The sequence below is a fragment of the Zerene cesonia genome, unplaced genomic scaffold (genome assembly GCF_012273895.1).
Source record: "Zerene cesonia ecotype Mississippi unplaced genomic scaffold, Zerene_cesonia_1.1 Zces_u002, whole genome shotgun sequence".
NCBI classification, from domain to species: Eukaryota; Metazoa; Arthropoda; class Insecta; order Lepidoptera; family Pieridae; genus Zerene; species Zerene cesonia.
This window is the reverse complement of record NW_024045132.1, coordinates 885360-903420: the sequence shown is the minus strand read 5'-3', so window position 1 is coordinate 903420 and position 18061 is coordinate 885360. Positions and strand designations below refer to the sequence as shown.

General features: G+C 36.3%; 1 protein-coding gene across 3 annotated transcripts in view; it reads right to left on the bottom strand.

Moving 5' to 3' along the window:
- LOC119838406 (sushi, von Willebrand factor type A, EGF and pentraxin domain-containing protein 1) overlaps positions 1-18061 on the bottom strand; it is a 53137-nt gene that overhangs the window by 4022 nt on the left and 31054 nt on the right. For 2 of the 3 annotated variants that reach the window (XM_038364343.1, XM_038364344.1), the window contains exons 4-31: positions 14902-14983; positions 14450-14763; positions 13191-14312; positions 12918-13097; positions 12649-12831; positions 12277-12561; positions 11911-12188; positions 11388-11818; positions 10945-11261; positions 10672-10853; positions 9646-10531; positions 9009-9502; positions 8677-8890; positions 7728-8198; positions 6807-7648; positions 5840-6723; positions 5372-5751; positions 5126-5291; positions 4788-5039; positions 4086-4627; positions 3798-4010; positions 3486-3641; positions 3115-3256; positions 2678-2749; positions 2237-2427; positions 1621-1794; positions 1153-1329; positions 617-778 (exon numbers count right to left, since the gene is read on the bottom strand). In XM_038364343.1, coding sequence (XP_038220271.1) covers positions 617-778; positions 1153-1329; positions 1621-1794; positions 2237-2427; positions 2678-2749; positions 3115-3256; positions 3486-3641; positions 3798-4010; positions 4086-4627; positions 4788-5039; positions 5126-5291; positions 5372-5751; positions 5840-6723; positions 6807-7648; positions 7728-8198; positions 8677-8890; positions 9009-9502; positions 9646-10531; positions 10672-10853; positions 10945-11261; positions 11388-11818; positions 11911-12188; positions 12277-12561; positions 12649-12831; positions 12918-13097; positions 13191-14312; positions 14450-14763; positions 14902-14983 — 9792 coding nt within the window. The remainder of the gene's footprint in view (positions 1-616; positions 779-1152; positions 1330-1620; positions 1795-2236; positions 2428-2677; positions 2750-3114; positions 3257-3485; positions 3642-3797; positions 4011-4085; positions 4628-4787; positions 5040-5125; positions 5292-5371; positions 5752-5839; positions 6724-6806; positions 7649-7727; positions 8199-8676; positions 8891-9008; positions 9503-9645; positions 10532-10671; positions 10854-10944; positions 11262-11387; positions 11819-11910; positions 12189-12276; positions 12562-12648; positions 12832-12917; positions 13098-13190; positions 14313-14449; positions 14764-14901; positions 14984-18061) is intronic. The other variant, XM_038364345.1, reaches the window with a different exon arrangement.

Sequence of the window (18061 nt, the reverse complement as noted above, 5' to 3'; positions counted from 1 at the left end):
ATAAATAAGCGAATTACTCTGAATGAATGCAATCGGTTTATATAGAGTTAAATTTTTGGCACCGAATCTTGTTGCAGTTTCATTAATTATGAACGGCTCAGTTTTGTCCATGGTAAATAGCCTTTTACGACCGTTTTATTTTAGTGAAAATTCAACACATGTACTAATATATGAACGCAATTCATTAATTTCCTCCACTGATATTATCATTTCATGGCTTCGACCAATACAAACAGCATTTAAAGCGCAGTATTGGGAATTTAATTTCAAACAAACCGGTTGTGTAATTAAATTAAAATAAATTTATAGTGTTTGGACGTAATACCATTCATAAAGTGAAATACTGTGATGCAGCTTGGCTCACGTCCGCTTAACTTCTGCATAAATAATATTATTTTAATGGATTAAATTTTCATGGTGTTATGATGTGATTGATTCGGCTGTATCATCGTGTTGACAACATCCATAATACCCTAAGTGCCTCAATAAATTTGGAAGTAACGAATGAGTTATTTATACGACGAAATTACTCCTACGTTATCTAAATGACATCTAAGGGATGAATTTAAGGAATTTTAAAGCTTTTGTTTGATATATGATGGGTATAGATAATTACCAGGCTTGCAGACTGGTAAAGAGCACTGGTCAGGCGAAGCGGCGCCCACTTGAGGCGTGGTGGTGCCGGAAGGACATGGGGCACACGCCGCCCCGGCGCCATTCGCGCGCCAAGTCCCACGCGGGCACGGCTCACAACCACCTTCGTTGCTTAGCTGCTCTCCTGTTAACACAATATTAGGTACATAGAAAAATGTTATTGTACAAAAAATAATTTATATCCAGCATGTTGTTTTTGGTTTGTGTTCTGTTGTCTGTTATGCTAGTGAATCATTTTTAACGAAACTACATTTAGCGGTATTCTTTTTTCCGTTGTGAATGTTTGGAAGCTGCCAAGAAAACTGCACGACAAAAAAAATCTCGCATTTTAAAACGACTTCGAAAAGTTTCGCATTGTAACAAATCGGGAATGATGTTAAATAGTATTACAGCGTAGGTTCCTTATAATTATCTCCCTGAAATAAACTATAAACATTACATGATAACACGTTAGACGAGATCTTATGAATATTTATTTTGATATAAATAGCTGTTTACCTGATGGACAATCGTCCCTGCATTCCGCTGCAGACACAGCCTCAGTAGCTCGCGTAGTTTGTCCTCTGGGACAAGCGATGCACGAGAAGGCTCCTTCTTTCGGTTGATATGATCCGTGCCCACAAGGTCTGCACAATTCTGCATCGGCATCGTAGTATTTTCCAGCAGCGCATCGTTCTATAATAAAATTGCATTATTAATTTAAACTCTGTATCAATATTAAAACAGTGTCAATTAATAATATCGCATTTGTTGACGAGTCTTAAAGTTAATCAAATGACAAAAGCATTGTTTATTTTTAAATTTTTTATATAATTAATTGCATACACGAGATGTAATTTATGTATTGATCGGCATTACCTAAATATGGAATCATGTAATTGACTATTGATGCCTTTTAATAATAATTAATTGTTGGTCTTCCTAAAACCGAAGTTAACTTAAATTATATAAACAATTAAGGTATACCTTTACAATCCCCGGCACTCCTAGCTCCCGTAGCTTGAGTGACTCCAGATTGACCAGCGATCGAAGGGCAAGGGGTGCATTGCAGCTGGCCGGCTTCCGATTGATAGGTGCCAGATGGGCACGGCTGGCAGGTGTCGCTTGCCGCGTCCAAGAAGGTGCCCACAGCACATGACACTAAATTATTTGTGAATTTTAGTTTCAGCTTTTTAAATACTATGGAATGGGCATTTTATTTTAATATATCTATACTCCTCAATGTCTGTTACATTGAATCATTTAATCGAACAGAATTAGTTCAGTAGAGTAGGTAGTATGCTAAGAATCGATGAGATTAATTTTTCCATATAAATTGAATAACATTGCCAAGCGCACAAGATATGAAATATGTGCAACACATTATTCGCAAAACATCGAAGCCGAGGCTTGGATTTCGAACACATGTTTACGGCTATAAAGTTTCACGTATCGTCGTAACTTACGACTACGCCTCTGCTTTACGTAACGCGAACAAACAATAATGGTTTATGTAAAAGATAACTTGTGTGAAGCTTGCAGCTTACGCAAAATCTGTGGATAATTTTGAGTTCTAAACAATGTAACTTAAATGTACGCTTACCACAATCAGGTGCCATTACAACCTGTCCCATCGGGCAGGCATAATCTGATTCGAGTTTCAAGCTCGCTGGGTCGGGGACGGTATTCGGTAATATACTTCGCACGTCGAATTGTTCGTCTTCAAGAATTAGTTTCTCCAATAGTCGTTTAACAGTTGATCTTTCGTTGTTTCCATTGTGGATAACTGGGTCGCTACAAGTTGAGAAATGCTGGTTAAGCTTCGACGATACGGATTGTTGGAATGGAATATATCAATACACCAATGGAATTTTCGAGTACAATAGCTATATGCTTAAAGTTTAGCGTTTATAAAATAGCTTTATGTATTTTACTTGCCTAATTAATAATTAAGCTTTAATAACAAGCGATTATCAAGAAAACAGAGTCAACGTATATGTTATATAACCAATAAGTGCGAGTGCAATTTTAGTGAGAAACTTACATTACGGCTGGGAATGAGATTTCGACGTTATACGTGTCTCCGGCTTGACGTCCTTCCCTGTTGCTTCTAGTCCTATGTGCCAGATAAAAACATGCAGTAGTGTATAAGAAACATGCTTAAACAATATTTTTTTTTTGCATAAGAATATACATTGTGCAAAGACGTGCACTTAAAATAATTTTACTATTATTGTAATTTAGAATGGTGCTATAAATAACCTACTTTATGATATAGCGTTAGATTTAAGTGTCGTTGTTCTACATATTTTGTATCTATGTCTATTGACTACTCCAACACCAATAAATTTAAATGACCCGTGTATTTATTGCTGTTATAAAAGAATAAATACCACAGACCTGCAAAATCTACAAGAAATCTCAATTTATACATTCTATAAGTACCTATGGCGTATTTAATTTTTTACAAAAATTACTCACTCTTCCACTGGTATTATAGCATCCAAAACGTAGGTGTCTTCAGATTTTACAGTTGGCGAGGTAGATATTTGCCTTGTCTGTCGAACATTCGCCCGATGATCACACTTTACGTTAATGTCAAGTTCTTTGCACTCGCGGGTTCCTAAGGGAAATAACAGAATTGTTACACAGGATATGACTATTTACTTCTTTCTCGGATAACAATGGGGAATTGGTTTGATTCTACTGGTAAAATAGTATAATGTGAAAAACATACTAATTTGTCAATTACAGTACTTAAGTGTATATTATATTATTTAGGAATTTATATAATGTTAATTGATTATTTACAATTTCATAACTTAGTTCAAAAATGAAATAAAATGACATACCGTCAATTGCATATGAACAGAAGTTCCAATCTCTATTAAGTTGGTTGATGGCACTGCGTACTTTTTGTCGAAGTACTCCTTGACCTGCATCATTGCAGAGCACCGAACTTGGGAACAACATGGATATTTTGAAGACGCGTTGGGCGGGTGAAGCAGCTGTAATTAAAAATACATTGTAGCCGACTTCTATTATATAGCTTTAATAACTATTAATTAAATTTGTCTCGTTTTAACTTGTTAACAGACAGAAATAGTGAAGGTAAAGCTCAAAAAGAAAATAATTGTTCGCATATTTTATTGAATCAAACATACGTGAACAAGCAGGATACACGAGAGGCAGCGTCGGGTCATTTGTTGGGCGCCAGAATCCTTCAGCACCGCAAGTGTAGAAGGGTGGTACTGGTTGGGAGAACCTGAGGCCGTCACGACATGCGATTTCGCATACCTTGAACTGGCCTCCTGCTCCCCAGTCGCGACAAGATTGGTATCCACCCAAAGGATCAGGTAAAGGAGGACAGAATTCAGCTGAAATATAAATAGTTCCTATTAGTTCTCAATAAAAGTTTCAAACAATGGTTATAATTTGTATATTGTACGTACACAGTACTGTTACTTTAAAGGTGCATGTTGCTGCATTTCCAGCGGCATCGTAAGCGACGTAAGCGATGTCGTATGCTCCCCACGCCAAGTTTTGACCCGGTTTGTGTCCCGATTTTTCTAATACTTTTACAACTCCAATATTGTCACTAAATGCAGGTGTATCCCATTTTACTAACGACGATCCATTTTTGGCGATCACCCATAAGTCTCCTGGGCAACGGTCTACTTTAGGAGGTTCCTTGTCAACTTGTAATTGTTGGCATTTAGTACCACCATAACCATTTGGACACACTCTTTGACCACAATGAGATGGTACAATTCTTTCAACTCCACCGAAAACGTCATCGTAACCGGCCCATGTCAACACTAATCCACTATAAAGGACGGGTTCTGTGCGGCAGTCTCGGACTTGTTTTTGTATTTCATTTGTTACATCAAGCGCTCTGTTCCAAACTTGTACTTTAGTCAAATGACCTTGGAATCCAGATTCAGTATATGCCTTTGGATTTTCAGATTGAGGTTTGCCCAATGTCACCCAAACACTAGAATATAAAAAGAAACGTGTTTTTTAGTACATAATTTCAATTTATTCATTTATTTTATTAGTATTATGTTGTTGTTTTATTAGTAGTATGTGTTATTAGTTTACATTTATTTTATGTTTACGTCAGTAACCATTAGCAAATTAGTAAAATTACTTACTATTGCGGTAACGTTCGTCCACTACCGTAGCCTTCAAACTTGCTTGCAATTAGACCTTCAGTGATTAAAGTTAATTCTCCGCCGTTACTGCCGTCCCAAACTAAGGCAACATGGTGCCATTGTCCATCATTCACAGTGGCAAATTCACCGAAACTTAAGTAAACATCTTGTAATTCGGGGAATATGGATACTTGGACCCCGCTTGAATGAATTTGAATTATTGTTCGTCTATTCAAAGCAATGTGTGAATTGCTGAAATAAAGGTGAAACATTATAATTTAGGGTATTTTAATATTCGTAATCAGAGGATCGTATTTTAATCTACATATTAAACATACCTAACGCCGTAAGCGGTGAAGAATACTCCGCCTTCATCTTGTTGCGTATATTGTACCCACATTGCAATAGTTAGGCTGTCAGCAGAGCCTGTATCAATTGGTACAACTTGTGCTGCACTTGAACGGAGTGGATCGCTGAAGTACAGATCGTAATCTACACTTATTCCTGAAAAACAAAATTACAAGAGAGTTAAGCTTTACGTAAATAAAACAATATTTCTTGTAATTTTTGAATAATTTACAAACCTTTTCTACAATCATCTCCGGTTAAGTTAAATGGACATTGACAATAAAATCTGCCGGGTAAGTCAATACAGGTTGCTGAAGGTGGGCAAGAATTATCTTTACAATCAATAATGTCTTCATCGCAGTTCTTTCCTGTAAAACCAGGAGTACACATGCAAGTGTATCCTTCTCCCTCGTCTATACATGTTGCACCATTCTGACATAAGCCAGCTTCACAAGCGTCAAACTCATATTGACATCCAATTCCTGTGTAGTCCATTGAACAAGTGCAGTTTAATCCTGAGCCAAAGTCTTGACATTTACCACCATGCATACAAGGACTGCCGATACAACGTTCTGGTGCTGTTTCGCACTGTTTACCATCCGTTCCGCTTGGACAACTGCAAAAATTTTATTTAATATATTATGTATAGTGAATAACTTTCAAAATTATTACACATTTTTTAAATTCCTTGTTTGTATACTTACACACAGAAGAAGTCTTGGAATAAATCAATACATTTAGCATTATTCTGACACGGTAAGTTTACACAATTGCCAATGTCTTTTTCACATCGTTTTCCAGTCCATCCTGATGGACAAAGGCATTTATAATCTCCTATTTGATCTTTACATGTGCCTCCATTGAAGCAAGGATCAGATGCGCAATCGTCTATATTTGTCTCGCACATTTCTCCAGTAAAACCTTCCTTGCATTGACACATATATTTGTTATCAAGGTCGATGCACTTTTCAGTTCCCGCTGGATTGCATGGCTCTGTTAAGCATTCATCAATTTCAGTTTCACATTGTAATCCAATAAATCCTGGACGACATTTGCATATAAATCCGTCTAACTGATCTACACAGCTTGCGCCGTTTTGACAAGGATCCGAAGAACAATCATCAATGGTATGTTGGCAACGTTTGCCTGTATAACCTGCTTCGCAAATACAGGTGAAGTCATCAGTGCCATCAATACACCTACCACCATTTTCACAAGGTGATATTACACACTCATTGATATTTATATCGCAGGACGGTCCCGTCCAACCTGGGTCACAAATACATTGATGCACGAAAAGTTTATCGACACAGATACCATGTTTACATGGTTCATTTGAGCACAAATCAATCTTTTCATGGCAACGTTTGCCAGTAAATCCAGCCGGACATGTGCAGCTGAAATCATTCACTAAATCTGTACAAGGAGCTCCAAGAAGACAAGGTTTTTCGATACAATCGTCCGTATTTATTTCACAAAGTTGTCCTTCCCATCCAGGTAAACATTCGCACTTGTATCTGCCTTGTTGTAATGCAGTACAAGAAGCACCGTTTTTGCAAGGATTTCCATTAGCAGTACAGGGGTCGATCTGAAAAATTTAATGACTTATGTAAATGTATAAACTTGAATTGAACTTCTTAAAAAGCCATATGTGTATTTTCATTAACTTACCGTAATATCACAGTCTATTCCAGTATATCCAGATCTACACAAGCACGTAAAATTATTGTACCCTGGTTCGTCTTTACACATTGCGCGTTCGGGACAAGTATCATTTCGGCAGTCCGATCTTTCTTCTTGACAATTTATTCCACCATAGCCGGTAGGGCAGGAACATCTATATCCCTGTGGTAAATCAATGCATGTTCCACCGTTGTAACAAGGTTGACTTTCACATTCATCTATATCAATTTCGCATCGACGTCCGGAGAAACCAGCAGGACAGTAGCATTGTACACCATGTCCTTTAGGAACACACAAACCACCGTGTTGACAGGCACTATTCGAACACTCCACTGGGATACATTCTTCCAAACCAGAGGCTCCAGTTCCTACAGTTTTCATATTTGTTGGACATTCCATACACAGCGTTTGTCCAATTAAATTTTGATAGAAATTCCTTGGACATTGAGAGCACGGCGCCAATCCAGTTGGTGAATAAGTTCCCGGGGCACATTTTGCTCTACACTTGTCTCTACCAGACGCAGCTGGTTGGTATGTGTAAGTATTAACCGGACATGCTTGGCAATCCTTAAAACCTCCCAAAGGTGGCTCACCCGTATAGCTGTTTCTTGGGCATTCTAGGCAAGGAACTAAGCCAGTGGGAGAATATGTACCATAACCACATACGGGTACGCAGTCCGTTAAATCTTTGGATCCTTCTTCTCGTGTAAATGTGCCTTGTGGGCATTTAAGACATGATCCTTGTCTAGCTTGATTTTGGAAGTATCCTCTTGGGCACATAGTACAGCTCTTTTGTTTTTCACCAGCGTATGTACCAGCAGGACAGTGCACTGGAATATAATTTTTTTGACATTACATGATGTTTTTGGTAACATAAAAATAAGTGTGTGTGCTTTTTAATATACTTACAGCAACGTGGAACATCCGTTGTATCCATATTAAGGACTTCTCCAACGCTACAGGTAAAACCCCGTGAGATAGAACTTCGTATAGCTCGTAGTGGTGGACATTGGTTTCCGATGGAAGAAACATTCAATACCGGTTCAATAAGAGCGCTTGCATATGGCACAGATAAATCAAATATAAGGTTTAAGGTTGATCCACAAAGGTCGTACAACTGTGTTTGTCTTATAGCAGGAATAATAGCCAAAACAAAGTCCATTTTCACGACATTTTCATCTAAAAGTGCTGGCATTGCTTTAACGAATGTGACATTAATATTAACATTCACAGCAGAGCATCGTTGTGATAACCTTTCATTAAGTATGTTATCGTACTGAGCTAGAAGGTCTTTGTACTGCGGTAAGCAAGCATTTGATACTGCACCAAGTGCACGATATTGAACACTAGCTACAACGTGATAGGCAGCTTGTTGAGTATCTGGAAAATGAATGAATTTAATTATATACAGTATTTATGTGAATATGCAGTTCGTATAATTCTTATGCCACCAATTTAAATTGTACTATTTAATAATTTTTTTTTTTTATATGTCACAGTCGGCAATGGAGCTTGTGGGACGCCTGATGGGAAGCGCTACCACCGCCCATGAACATTTGTAGAGGCGTAAAGTCGATTACAGACCTTACGCCTCTACAAATGGATTGCCGACTTTAAATTGGGAAGGGATTAAGAAAGGATTAGCGAGAGGAATAAAGGAAAGGACTGGGAAGGGGAAGGAAAAGGATATGGGCTTCCGGCTCCCCCACTCACCGAACGAAACACAGCAGAATGCTGTTTCACGCCGGTCTTCTGTGGGGGTGTGGTACTTCCCCGGTGCGAGCTGGCCCAATTCGTGCCGAAGCGTGCTCAACTACCACATATAATTTATATAAATACTTTGTAACCTTGAACTTACTTTCAGATACACAATCGGGTACAACAGCAGTTGGAGTCCATTGCCGTTTAGTTTCACAAACAAATGTTTTCACTGGTTCACCATCAGTAAATCTGAAGCCTGGGCTACATGTAGCTATACATTGTATTCCTCTATCTCCAGGTAGGCAGTTCAAAGCACCATTTGCGGGTGGCATTAATTCCCAATCAACGCAAGGAGTAGCTTGTACAGAAACCTATATAAAAGAATTTAATGTTGTGAGTGAGTAAAGTATAACAATTTCAATTTTTCAATTTAGAAGTTTGCAACTTCAATTAGATAAAATGCATCTTTTGATTAAAAAATATTCTTACTTGGAAGTAACATTGAGCTTTGTTTCCGTATTTATCAGCAGCAATTACGGTAACGTTTTCATAACCACGTATAGGTATAACAGCTCGTTCCGGAATAAACTTTAGGAAAACTTCTCCTGATGCGTCGGTTGCATTTATTCTTCGTCTGGTTTCATTGAAATTCACTGCATAACTATCTTGTTTGTCAACTAATTCTATTACATAACTTTGTGGACAACTTAGTTTAGGTGGTGTATAATCAGGAACAGTTATATTAACTTCACAGATAGCAACATTACCGTCAAAATCAAAAGCTACATATCTCACAACCATGTTATGGAAAACTTGGATGGGCATTTTGAAATGCTGTGGAGTTACTTCTAATCTAGCAATAGCTCCTGAATTATCGATTGCAGTGGGTTCAGTAAAGTTAACAGGAAGTAGTCCTCCATTCACGTCTGTCTGAACAACGATAGGATGTTGAGGGCAGTTTTGGAAAACAGGTGGTTCATTATCTGTAAGAAAAAATTATAAATATTTTAGTTTCAAATAAAGTATTATGTATTTGACAAGATAATTTTTCATACATTTGATCATGCGACGATTCACTTATTTGACATCACAAATGAACAAACACGAATTAAAGATAACAACTTACCAACGCAGGGAGAATATCCATAGTCGTACCCCAGTAAAGGTTCTACGGAGGGTTCTTCGCATCCCATTAATTCAAATTTCAAGCAAGCGTTGTCCATAAAGCTAACTATACCTAATATAACGAAACGAGCTTGTACATATTTAGGTAGAGTTATCATGGCTAGTTCGCCGTAGTTGCCTGGATCCCTCATTGTTAAATTAAAGTTAGGGAAGTATACAACATAATTCTCATTTTCAGCTTGTTTGTAAAAGAATCTTATTTCAGTTGGTCGACCGACAATATCCGATGTGACAACACCTTTAACTAATATCGCCTTTACTCTGTACACTTTTCCTAGATCAACACTCACATAAGTGAATGCTTCCTGTTTGCCACACCAACCAGTGACTGAATTTAATCGTATATTCTTAGCTTCATAGTTGGGTCTCTCGGAAGTGGCATTTATTGCAGAATCAGGAATTCTACCTGATGCCAAGCCAAGAGGCTTAATGACTTTACATTCCGGTTCTCTTATACAAGTTATAGGTCTTGGATTTATTAAAATGTAACCAGGTCTTGAACATCCAAAGAGGACTTCTGAGCTTTGTTCATAGCTTTTAGCAATTTGGTATCCATCCGCAGGCCTACCCGGATCTTCGCACACAGGTCCTTCGCATCTGAGGTCTCCAAAGTCCCAGACACCAGTGGCTTGACATCTTACAACGTTATCATGTTTACTAGTTTGACCAGCGAGTTTAAAGGTATTTTGACAGCCAAAGAAAAACGAACTTTGGTATTTTGTGTCTAAGTATTGACCATATTCAGCACCTGGCGTAGGCATTGGGACACCACAGTCTCTACGTGGACACTGGGGCTGAGCTCCTGATAACCAATAATCGGGTAGTCCCTGAAAGTAATAATATTTTTTTAGTTATTAAGATATAATTTCTTCATGTTTATTTATTGATAGAGTTTGATTTGTTTATTTATTTTGTTCTATAAAATAGCTATTTAAGTTGCAGACAAGAATGAAGTAAAAATAATCACCGGTTTAGGATCATATACACATTGCCTAAATGAAGACGATACTGTATTTCTTAATTGACGGCCAGGAGATGTACATGTTACGGTGACATTATCCCTGTACGGCACCAACACACTTTCTGGATCGTTTCTGATAATTTTGAGACCATCGTTTTTATCATCTGACAATGTTACACAACGAGCATCTAGAATTAAAAAAAACGGTATTATAAAGTAAAGTAAAGTATTGTTAAGTAAGTACTATGTGGTATTAGAAAAATAGCAGCTAATACATACATTGACACTCTGGTGCTGTTCCATTCCAAGTACCGCTAGAGGTACAAAGAAGTGAAGAAAATCCAGACATAACATATCCAAAGTCGCATTGGAATTCAACTATATCACCGAAATGGTATGAACTCTTCGTTGCTAATAACAGACCGTTTTCAGGTGGAGCTAGCGGAGGACACATGACGGGCACACATGTTTTATTTCTTTGGTAAGTGTCGCCATCTCTCTCTCCAGTTTCTGATTTTTCTATCGCAAATCCAGCCGTTCCGTTTGAGGAATAAAGTTCATAACCGATGTTGCAAGCGCATGAATAATTTCCGGGCCTAAAAATAATATAATTTAAGAACAATACAAACATAAAATACAAAAAATAGAAAAATAACATATTTAGCTTAAAGTCTATACAGCCTATTAACATTTAACATTTATTATATTTCCAATTTACTCACGTATTCAGACATTTTTGGTCACATCCACCATTATTTTCATTACATTCATTAATATCTAAACAGTCAAGTCTAGCACAGCCCATAATTTCAATTTTGAGACATGGAGCACCGACATAGTCCTGAATTTTGAATTTGACGTATTGAGCTTCAATCGGTACTGGCAAATTTAACACCGATAAGGTGGGTTCTAAGATCCTGAATTCAACTGCTGTACCATCAGGATTTGTATAGTCTTTGAAGACGTCAGTTAAACTATTACTATACTGAATTCTAATTGCAGATGTGAATGCTATGTTAGCATCGGCTCTCATAACGCTCATTGTACGGAATCCTCTGACAATAGTAGGTGCACGCAAATCAATAAGAACCCAATTTGCACCAGCTTCGAGATTGTTCCCACACCATCCACCTCCATTGTTAAGTCGAATCATCTTAAAAGCAGAAAAAAAACACATTAAAAATAATATATTGTCAGAATTATTAGGATAAAAATGTTGTGTATGTAATTAATTAATATACATACTCCTTTATAATATCCTGGTTCAGGAGTAGAAGTGGTTATGGACTCGTCAGGAATTGCGCCATTAATGAGACCCAGATCACCAACCGGTCTACAATCTAAGCTTGGGGAGAATCCTGGTTTGCATGGACAATAGAACCCACCAAGGGTATTTTTACATTCAGTTGAAACAGAATCACACTGGCTGCTGATACATTCGTTAATATCTTCACAAGTTGGTGCAGCATCGAATTGTTGATTGGCTCCACATCGCAAAATACTTGGTCCGTTGAGTTTATATCCTAAAATTATTTCATGTTATTGTTATTCGCCCTTGTTCATGATATTTAATATATGATTATAACATTTTATAGTAGTTTCATATTTTACCTTTATAACACTGTACACGAGCTTCATCACCAAACATATAAACTCTACTTTGATCTACAAAGAAACCATTTGGAATTTCTGGAAATTTGGGACATAATGCTTTTGAACAGGTTGGAACGTCCCCAGACCAAGTTCCGTTACTCATACAAAGAAGAACTGGTTGTCCAGAGCGTACATATCCAGGTTCACATTCATATCGAACAATGGTACCATAGCTTCGACCACCGCCATTCAAAATAGTTACATTAGCATGTGGTACATCTGGGAGAGCGGAACATTGGGATGCTGCAAGCAGAAAAAAATTGTTTATATTTGTAAAATTTAATTGAATGGACATAATATAACAATGAGTCTTTCAACTTATAAAATTACCTAAACAAGTTGGGGTCCTTTCCCATCGTCCATCTGATAAGCAAGAGATCCGTTCAATAGGCTGTCCAGTGGGGAATGCAAATCCTGCGTAACACTGATATGTTGCAACTCCTTTGTATGTAACATTTGTTGAACCAATTGAAAATCCATTGTCTATCTGAGGTACAGGACCGCAGTATACCTCTAAAAATTACAAATATTTTTTATTACGCTGAAAACATTTATATAATTTATTGGCTTTTGAAAATTTTCTGTTTAGATTATTTTACCTTGACAGCTAGGTATGTATGTAACAGACCAATTTCCTCCATCTAAACATTTAGTGGTAATTCGTGATTTTCCAGTAGCGAATTCTTGTCCAATGGGACAAGAGAATGTTATAGTTGTTCCGAAAGCTGTGTCTCTGTTTGATGCTAGAGCTCCAATACCAGATTTAAGCGGTGGACAATCTGTAAAAGTAATTATTTTTTACATGTTAGAAATGAAAAGTGAGAAAGAAAAAAAATAAAAACATTATGATATATAGAATTATGTATATTTACCCGCTGAAAATGTTGCTTTCCATCCAACGCTATTGTGTAAAGCATCAGACATAAAACGTATTAACATTTCGCCACTTGAGGCAGTCAAAGTTATCCGTGGTTTGACCGTAAATCCATTGTCAGAATGCAACCTAAGGCCGTTTGTACTTGAACCATCAAAAACTTGAACAACATCAGATGGGTGTATGTTAAAATCATTAAATTTCAAAGAAAGTGGACCACCATTAGGATTTTTGATTCGATATAAACATTCTTGATTATTAGGGTAATTGCTCAGACCAAAAGCGGGCGAAGTAAATGTACCATTTGCCGCAATTATGGTAGCCCTACAACCTTGTGAATATCTCATATTAAATCCTTTCTTGGAGTCTCCAAGGCTTGTGCGGAAATACATGTATAGATGGTTTGTTGTTGATATAACAACCTTTTGGTTATCTTCACCGGGACCAGTTAACCGTGCAAGTACCGGGCTGGATGGTAAATTACCATCTTTAATAACGATGTAGTCTCTGTTCATTTCTAAATCTAAATCTTCAATTTCTAATGATACAATCCTTCCGGGTTGGGCTTCAATGATATACATGCATTCCAATCCACCAGGGTAATTATTTGGATATCCAGGTGACGTTAAAACTTGACCTTGAGGTGTCGCTCTCAAAATTCCACCGCAATTTGATGATTCAGTTTTCCAAGAAGCTCTAAAACCTTTTCTTTCCACAGAACCATCAGAACTAAATTTAATTATCATAAAGTTCGACGCTGACACATAGAGTTTAGTCGATAAATCTTGTTTTCCTGAAAGAGTCGCTAGGTTAACAGATTTGTCTTCGGTGCGGCCACCTACTAAGATTTGAACAGTATCGAAAGACTTTTCAGTTTCAAAATCTTGGAACTGTAAAACGATGTTTTGTCCTTGAGGACCCTCGAGTGTCCATTTACATTCACTAAAAGGTGGATATTTGTGAGGGTAGTTAGGACTTTCGACAACGTCTCCACTGCTAGCCATATAGAAGTGACATTCCGAGGCACAATCCATTTCATCAGAAGCGTCTCCACAATCATCTTGCTTGTCACACTTAAAGGCAGCGTTAATACACTTCCCATTCGAACAATGGAATGTTCCTGAAAATTTAAGAAAGTGTTAAAATAGTATGTTAATCATTAAAGAAGGCATAATGTAGCATATCCAAGGTACAAAATAAAATCATAATGTCCTATGATGTACAAAATAATTATCTCATTGAAACAATAATAGTTACCCTCAGGACAAGCGTTTGCCCGACACATAAAAGGAAGAAGTGTTTCGCAAGTCGTCAGCTCCCATGATTGTCTTTCGGAGGTAACATGGACGTCCACGCATTCTCCATCTTTAGGATTGGGTTGCCTTAAATCCCAGAATCCAGCGTACTGTGACACTAAACCGCCAGCTGCTGATTCTAGCGTGTTCGTTCTAAGATCATCGACGGTAGCTAGACCTAGCCAGTAGTGGTTATTGCTTGGACTAGATGGGACCAAACTGGCGGTCATATTATTTTCATTGTAAGTGTCAATAACCATTAGTTCACTGCCATATCTGGAAGAAAAAATCTCTACTGTTAAGGTACATAATTTCGTTATATCTAAAGATGTAGTAAATATAAATGTGATTTTAAAAATGTAAAATGTAATTAATGATACTAGCTATATACAAAGTACTATAATAAAATAATACCTTCGACATAATTCTGCAGCTTTTTCCCAAGAATGCCTAATGTTGAAGAATTTATAACAGTGTAGACCCTTTAACTCCCAGCCTGAAAAGAAAGAACAGATTTGGTTTCATTATTTTGTTATCTAACTAATGTATAATTTCTACCAGAAAAATATTTACATAAAACATTAGAACAGTAGTCGGAAAAGTTAAACGTGCAATGACTATTAGGTGAAAGGAAATGTACGTGCTATGTGTTTTGCATGTTTGTTCAGTAAATTGTGTATGACAGGTAAATACTTAAGAAGACTTTCTCTAAGGGCTCGGAACTCTCGTATAGTGAAATTTATAACAATTAGAGCCTGAATGTAAAACCTGGTATATTTACGTAAGGAACTCGAGTGTCGACAAATTTTATTATTATTTTATATATGATTCTAGTTATTCTATTGCAATAAAATAGGGCGTTTACGTTGGAATTTACATGGAACTAATAAAAATTATATGAGTTGTTTATCATCTATTGTTTTTTTTAATTGGTATTTCATTTTTAAATTAAAATAGACATAATTACGTAAATTATATCTATTATAATTTATATCTACTTCTTATGTAAATGATTAGTGTTTTTATTGTCTTATTTCCTATTTAACAGAGTTTTAGATTGATTGTACATTTAAACTATTAAATATTCTTCAATAATTATGAAGGAATAAGATTTCTGGGTAAGGGACTTCGAAATAACGTGTAATTATGTATGTACTTATTGGTTCGTATCAACAACCCTTTGTAGCAGCAAATAACACGACACGGTATGATGGTAGACATGTAGGAGATGATGGAGTATGTTACGAACATACAAAGTACTTCCGTGCAGACGATAAAAAACAAATAATGACAAATAGAGCGTGTGAGCTGGTCGATGAATGCGAAGACTGCGATGGATTCACGCTTCACTGCAACGCGCAACACGATGCAATGTTTGACCTACTTCTGTTATGTTAGCACAACGAATAAAAATACATATAAGTGCGGTTAAATACTTTGATTATCTGTATAAATTCACAACAGACAACCGCTTAAAATGAATCTTGTCAACTAGTCAAAAGTGATTCCATGAGTAGTTTGATTACTGCATATCTAATATCATATCATTTGTCTTGAATGTTAAAGCAAAACTCTACTCATATTTTTAACGTATGAATAATTTCTGGCATTTAGGACTGCTAAGGTATGCGTAAGTATAAAGTACATTTTTTCGGTCTATATTATATACTATATGTTATTAATTTCCTAGATAAGGTTAATAGGTAGTAATGTAAGTAATATTATGTTATTAGTTCTTGCATTCCGTTCCCATGTTGGTCATGGGTGACATAAATATTGCATATGCACGATTGAGTTTCAAGTATCATCGATACGTAGCAAGGGAAATGTCCTCTAACAGTCTCTTTGAGGCCTAGTTGCTACAAAGAGCACTAAGATTAAATTAGCAAAATGGACTGCATAGCCGATCTTTCGTGTGAAAACTCGTTCAAGTGCTTTGAACATTTTGTATAAGATGTATAGTACACATTTGTTAACATTGAAAATGTTTAATATCTGTATTTTTGTTCAAACATAAGAACCACAAAATTAAAATAGGTGTAATAAATAACAATATATAAAATGTTACACATTTTTATTTAAAAATAGTTGCTGCCTTGCTGAGGGGAAGTCTTTTAGACCACTAATGTTGTTTTTGTTTGTTGTGATTTAGATTTGGTTATGTTTTACATCGCGGCTAGTAAGTGTTCCTCAATAAATTGGAACACAACGCTATATTATTCAAAAGTATTAGGTACTCTGATATACAGGACAGATTTATAAAATGATTCATAATATGCAAATAAGTTGTTGTGATACTAATATCAAGCTAACCTCAGTCTATGATACGTTAGCCTTTCACTCTATGTGAATAAGCTTCAAGGCTACTTCTTGGTGTCAGTCAATTAAACATAATAGGCCAATGCAATGTGCTGTGTATAAAAAAGTTTCAATTATTTTTCTCTATGATATTATAGGAACCTGTTCCAAGCTCTTAGAGGACACATGAAATTCGCATTTTTTTACCAATATATAATATAATCATAGGCATTTTCACCTGTAAACTTTTAGCTCACACGAATGTATAATGAGCATTTAATTACTTAACCCGATAATTCATCGTTTTTGTGTTCATAAAACATCAATGCCACCGGTTAAAATCGCTATTAACGTTTTTAAACAAGTGATTCTTATCTGCAGTTACTCCTGGTTACACTGGTTATAAATGGTTTAAGCTACAAATTTCAAAATCAATAAGAACAACGATAAAATTTATTTCATTAGTTAATGGTAGATAATGATTATAATCCAACGAAATCTATATTATCAAACAATGTACCTAATACAGTGTCGGTAAGTTGTTACAGTAGTTTACGTCTAGTCACAGTCAATAAATGAAATTCTTCAATTTATACTGCCGTTGTAACCTTGTGACGATGTTTTACAAAGCAACTGACCCAGATCGTGATGCTCCGAATATTACACTCGTGCTAAGTTATAAGTGAACCTACTTAATAAGTTAATCCCCATACGCGCAGACTTTATGATTAACAAAGTTTTAATAGCTAACATTAGTATATAAGACTTATTCATTTTTTGCCTGCATTTGCTCAATGGTTGCAGTAAAAACAAAGTTCCCTAATTGGACATAGAGAAGAACTATTACTACGTCAATATGAATGTTTGATCTTTCTTTAAAATGGTTGAGTAAGTATTTGGGCTTCTTTTATAGTGACCTCTTGTCTGTTCTTTAGGTAAAGGAATATGTTCATAGTTTAGAGATAAATTAGGAACAAATTTTTTAATCATACACAAATTCACTAATAGAGAACTCTTAAATAAAACCCTTTTTTGCATTATACATATTTCATGGTATTATGTTGTGCTGCATAGTAGTATTTTTCCTAGTTATCAGGTATTTGCAGCTATGTTTAAAATGTTTATAAGCGTTATTGAGAGTATATTGCTGTTCTCTGTCGCAGTGTGCCCTCATAACTTCTTCGGTGAAAGCGTTAGAATTCCTAGCCTCTTGACCAACAATAGCGGTTATGGTTAGTGCTATTTAGCCGTTTTATTAATGCTTCTCTTATTATGA